Consider the following 6,542-nt stretch of genomic DNA (forward strand, 5'->3'; position numbering starts at 1 on the left):
AGATTATCGGAAGCTCATCGGAGACCTATCACACTATCCAGCAGTCAATTCGGTAGTTTTTGAGTAATTTTGGCCAAGGTTAATAATGACATGTATAGGTTGTTTTGTAATGGTGTTTTGTGAATGTAAGTTCTAGTATGTTTGTACCATTGAAGTTTATGTTTAGTTGATGGGCTTGTAATGCTTGTTAAGTTAGGTCTTCTTGACCACCTTTTGGTAGTTGAATTGTATGGTCTTTTGGTATGTTTGGGATGGATTGAAAATGGTCATTGTGATGTGTTTTGGTAGGTGTTTGAATTAGGTTAGATGCTTATGATATGGTCAATTTTGCTTTGGTCTAATCCATAATGCTTCGATACAATTGAGGTGCCTTTGAATGGCATATTGGTTAGATGAATTAGGATGTTTGAAATGGCATGTTTATATATGTTTGAATGATGTTTAAATCCCTTAATTGTGTACCCAAATGGAATGGTTAGTTATGCATAAATTAGACTTGAAATGGCTTGATTTTAGGTAAATTTTTGAGCTCACACAGCCTGGGACAGCCTCCACAGAGTCACTTTGTTGAATAGGTAAGGTCGAAGAAGTAGGAATGCAGTAGTATATTATGGGGTGGCTGTCAAATTTATTTAATAGTATTATTAATATAAAGAAGTAGACAGCCTCCATGGGTCACACAGCATAAATTGATAGAGGTAAGCATGAAGCAATATATGATGCAAAAAAAGGTAGGTTAAATGCAATAGTTCCACATGATTTGTGCTTTCAGGCTTAGAGATCCATCTTCATTTCCATGGATATGAGCTTCTGCGGAAAATACATCCCCAGGTGATAAGGACAAGATGTCGGAGCTATCGCAGGGCTGAAGGATGCTCACTATATCCTCCCAAACAATATGGTTTTCGGTCGGAATGATCTTAGTAGCCACCTGATATATAGTTTAATTAATTAATTTCTTCCACTTCAAAATCAAAATAAATGAAAAACATATTAATTAATTAATACCTTACAATCAGTGGTCCAAAGAATAATCCACTTAACCCTACCAACGTCATATACTAGGGCTCCGTACAGACCGTCGACTACCATATTCTGAACAAATGGAATGGGTGATGAATCTTTTTTAATCGTTACCGGAGCACCTTGGTAAGTCGAATAATTCAACGTCGCAGGGTAGTCAGAAGCATTCCTAAGCTCACCTTTTACCACTTTAAAAGTCGGAGGACAAGCCATTTTTAACTCCTTTTTTTTATTTCACTCTCCTATATATTCTGCTTCATATCTGCCTCCATACACATATTTATACACAACCTTCTAGCTTTACAAGTAAGACTTTTAAATTTAAATATGTGTAAATATAAAATATTTAATAACATAACTTCAAATTCAAAGTCATATTATTTAGTTTTAATAAAATAAAACTCGAAAAGCCTCCCTGTTAAAAGGACAAAACCCTTTTAGTTAAAAGGATATAAATGTCATCTATCTTGGCATTGACCATGGCTAAACTGGACAAATTGCCTTTTAGGCCCTCACGTATGCCAACAATAATTTAAGTAGTGGTGTCCTATGGTACTTTGAAAATATATTGGGAGATAATTTAATTACATTGAACACAAAAGCTCCATAGTTAATGGGATATTATTGTCATCATGTATGTTTGGCCAACAATTTTTATTTCAAGTAGTCATCTTATTTAAAATTTAGACCTAAATAACAACAAAAGCCTCATAGTTAGGAGGATATTATTGTCATCTCACCTGTTTCTTTAAATAAATATTAGACTAGTAAGTTTTAATTGTGCAAGGATATGAAAATATACATAATTCTACTTTATTAAAATCCATTTTTAAAAATTACCAACAAGGACTAATCAAATAAGTTTATATTTAATTAATATGTTTTTAAAAACTACCGATAAGTGTTGGGTGCAGTGGTAAAGAAGGAACATTATATTCTCGAAAGAGCATCTAAGTTCAAATATTGAAGGTGACATTGTTAAGACCCCAACATGAACCGTAAAATGCACATCACAAATACCAAAAACTCATTTTTATTTAAAAAATATTAGTTGTCAAAATACATTAGGTTTCACTTGTTCCAAATAATTGTTCTATTTCTTATTTAAAGCAAATATTTTTTAGTTTTAATTAATAAAAATGAAAATGACAAAAACCTTATTATTAAGAGGATATTAATGGCATTTTACGTTTAAGTTTTAACTATGCGAGATTTCAAACACTAAATTTTACTAACACACCTAACATGATAGTTGCGCCAAATTGGCATATTTACGTGCTTTATTTTGATATATTTTGGGACATGATGCTACTAAATTTTGTATTTATTGCCTAATTTCAGGTGGAGTGTAAGTACAAAACGTGGAGAACAAATGAAAATATTGAGTCACATCAAAGATTTTGGCATGGGATTAGTCATTTCGCATTCAAGGCTTTTTAGCTTTTAGGATTCTTTTTATTTTAATAATTATTTTTATTTAAATATTATATATAATGATATTTATTAAGTGTTAAATTAGGATTAAGTTGTATCCCTTATCTTTATTTAGATAATAGAAGACTAACTTTCCAATTTGTCGGGTACCCACTTACCAGAGCGTTGTCCCGATGTTTTGAAAACATATAGCGTTGAAAGCGAATTAAAAATAGTATCGTGCTATTTAAAAGATTAAAGACACAAGTAAATAGATTTTGGCAGAAGCTTAGAAGAAAATATCCACAAGCTCAAATAAAATTTCCCTATTGAATTATCACTCGAGTAGTATTTTAAAAGTCATTTTAATCCAGTATCGCCATAAACCACTTTTAACAATAAGCCAGGAAGGCTACAAATAAACATTCATAATCACAAAATAATCGTCACAAATTCTGTTGTATTCCTAGACTAAACCAAAATTTCGCTATATGCATAATAACCCACTTCGCAACTAACTTAGCGAACTCCTATCGTTGTTCCTCTAGGCACAGTTTTTCCTCAAATACCTAAAAAAAACAACAAACCTTGTAAGTATAAGAGTACTTAGTGAGCTCTTTAACCATACATTGATGGATACTTTGCAAATCTTATATGAATTGCTATGAGTCAAATATTACTCTGCATCATTTACTTCAGTTGATACCATTAAAGTTTTATTACTCCTATATATGTCAGTCATTATACCCTTGCTATACTTAAATCTTTCATATTTAGTAAACAGAGGAATCCCTTCAATTGTTTCATAAATCTCTTATCCCATAATATTTTCTTAACATAACATACATTTAGGAAACACTTCCAATTGTCCATGTCTTAATCCATATTTCTATTTCAAACAGTTGTTCACTAACAATTATCGCGGGCGGATACTCATATAGTTTTGGCAAATACTTATGTAGACTCTAATACCATCAAATTCACACACAGACAACCCCTAGTCTAGTACCATGCATATTCATATTGATAAATCATTGCATGGATCATTTAGATGCACTCCACATCGTGCTATATCAAAATCCTATAGTTCAAGATGACATTAATTAAAAATCCTAATAATTTTAGAACAAGATCAATACCACTCACTTTTTACACTTTGCAGGTCATAATGGTGGATACCCTTCTTGACATACAGATATGCATCTCTTGTCATAGAAACCATTGAAACTCATTCGCTCTTAATCCAGAACATATCGATATCATTTCTTGGTCTTACTTGTTACTGAACTAAGAGAATTTACTCGTATCCTGAAATAGAGACAGACATCTAGATTCATATCTTACCAGACATCCTCAGTAATTTACACAACATAGGCCTAACAGAACACACTACACGAGCAATCATGTGTCATCAAGGCATTCCATTCAGAGTTGTCCACAAAGGCATTCCTTTCAGAGTTTGCCACAAAGGGCTATTTTTTTCAGAGTTTTCCATAAAGACATTCCTTTCAAGTTTGCCGCAAAGGTTATTCTTTTCAGAGTTTTCCATAAAGGAATTCCTTTCGGAGTTTTCCACACAGGCTATTCTTTTCCTGGATTTTTATGATATTGATTTTTTTAAAGTCACGTTATGTGAGATTTGCCCATCATCATCCTGGGACATGCAGAAAACCCCATTAGGTAATCATCACTCATAATTTCTTTTTAGAGGGTACCATACATATGAGGTTACTAGTCCAAGCTAAACCTTTAAAACGACAATAGATTACCAGTCCAAGCTAAATCTGTGTCACATATAACTTTGAGGCCACAACAAATGCTGGAGCTCGATTTCAAAATAGATTCACTTGCATGTGTTTCATACATTGAAAAAAACTAAGTACAATCTTCTTAATTGTTAATAATAACCAACAAAACATACATTTCATAACATACATTCCAGTTATTCAGATGTAACCATGCTTTATACTAAATTAGTCATACATCATAAAAACATACTTGAACACATCAGACTCTGTACCATTCATACATACTATCCTCCACAACATTCACTCAATCATAGTTATCCCTTTGGAATCACTCATATAATCACTTACATAACCTACTATACCTTTTATGATCTCACCTTCACCTTTTGGTTAGTTTCCATAGACCTCATGATATGTACAACACCCATGCAAAAGTCAATTTAAAGACACATGTCCAAGTAGACTACTAATTTCTTTACACAAACTAGACTTCAATACACATATCAAACTTATTAATAGGATCACATCTCCCAACATACATCCAAATAAAAACTTACATAATTATGATACAATGTTACAACACTTATACACAATCCATCACATACTTAGACTCATCAGATTCTCTATCAAACATTTATATTATCCTCGAGGACCATTCATACACTTATTCATTAATTTTTGGACTTAGGTTATAAAGGAATTATCTAAAAGATTTACAGAAAAACCCATATAAGAGAACCCACATTCAACCAGACTACTTTTTTTTTAACTTAATCTTAACTCAATACATGTTTCTTCATGAATTTAGGACTCACCAGACCTTATATCTAATATACATACCCATTTCATCACTCATTCATGAACTCTATCAATTCTAACATAATTTCATTCCTATAGTCGTATAAGTATCATTTCTATACTATACCATCCATGATTTTAGACTAATAGTTTGGTCAAGTTCATGTAGATATACTTCAGTATGAACAATATACATACAAGGGTCAGTATAGAAACTCACAAAAAAAATACAACAATTCTAAACGCCATGACCTTCTCTTTTATCACGGGAACCTTCAAGAGTGTCTTGAGCAAGGTACTAAAACAGCAAAGGAGTTGCTTGAATATAGTGAACCCAACTTTAGACAAGATTTCGGTCTAAGATGTTTGAAAGAAAGTGCAGAGAAAATTTGAAGAGCAAATATTGTTGCAAGGGAATACGTAAAACTTGCCTAAGAAGCCACTACTAACTTTATACAACTAATCATGAAAGCTAGGTTTAGTGGATAAGTCAGATTATCACACTAACCCCCTCGATTCCCATTGCTAAGTGCTCTCTCTCATCATAAATGTGAGTTTTATCGACTACAGTAACTTAGTTCCATTCTAACCAGTTCTTATTTGTCTAACTAAATCATCAAACCAGAATAATAAAATGATAAATGGTTCTTTCAAACTAAGTGCTTAACATAAACGTATAATAGTTGGGGCTACGTATACTCTACAGTAGAGTCTGCCAAACCACCAATCTCGTCAAACATAAACTTCGCCCATAGGCGCATTCACAGGATCTTAGACTCTCACAAACACTATGTTAGTCCTAGAATCGACTAAACTGTAGCTCTGATACTAATAAATGTAACACCCCTTACCCATATTCAACACCAAAATAGGTTTTCGAAGCATTACTGGAATTATAACACAATTACACATACATTTTCTTATACATTTCCAAATTTCATTCAAATATCAATCAACACATTCATATCATCCCCAATACAAGCCAACGAGGCTCTAAACATGCTTTAAAAGGGGTTCAGGAATAAATCAATAACTTTGGAAATTCTTAGAACACTTAGAAATTTTTTTCAAAAACAGGGGACACACACCCGTGTGGCCCAGCCGTGTGAGACACACGGCCAACAGACACGTCTGTGTCACAGGTCGTGTGGACATTTGAAATGGGAGCACATGGCCGTGTCCCAGCCTGTGTCTGACCCCATATAACTCTCTGACTTGGGTCACACGGCCAATACACACACCCGTGTCGCTAGCCCGTATGCCCTAAAAATTTCCATATACTTCCGTGTGCCAGGTTGTGTGCTAAGCCATGTTAAACCTGTAGGGTATACTGACTTATGCCACATGGCCAGGTCACACGCCTGTGTGTGAGGCCTTGTGGAGCATATTGACTTAGTTTTAATTTCAACACCAAAGGACACACGACAATGTACATAAGCATGTTTCATACACGGCTGAGACACACGCCCGTGTCTCTACCCGTGTGGACAAAAATAGGCTATTTACTAAGCCAATTTGCCACCCAAACTTGTGCACACCTACATCAAATTCAAAGGCACC

General features: G+C 33.8%; 1 protein-coding gene across 1 annotated transcript; it reads right to left on the reverse strand.

The window, feature by feature from the left end:
• Nucleotides 1-616: 616 nt before the first annotated feature.
• Nucleotides 617-1,279, reverse strand: LOC108451105 (uncharacterized). The gene is made up of 2 exons (XM_017748839.2): nt 1,009-1,279; nt 617-931 (listed from the first exon to the last, which is right to left on the reverse strand). Exons 1-2 carry the CDS (start codon nt 1,234-1,236, stop codon nt 737-739), a joined length of 423 nt encoding a protein of 140 aa, XP_017604328.1. The 5' UTR covers nt 1,237-1,279; the 3' UTR covers nt 617-736.
• Between the last annotated feature and the right edge of the window lie 5,263 nt (nt 1,280-6,542).

Source organism: Gossypium arboreum, chromosome 5, assembly GCF_025698485.1.
Source record: "Gossypium arboreum isolate Shixiya-1 chromosome 5, ASM2569848v2, whole genome shotgun sequence".
NCBI lineage: Eukaryota > Viridiplantae > Streptophyta > Magnoliopsida > Malvales > Malvaceae > Gossypium > Gossypium arboreum.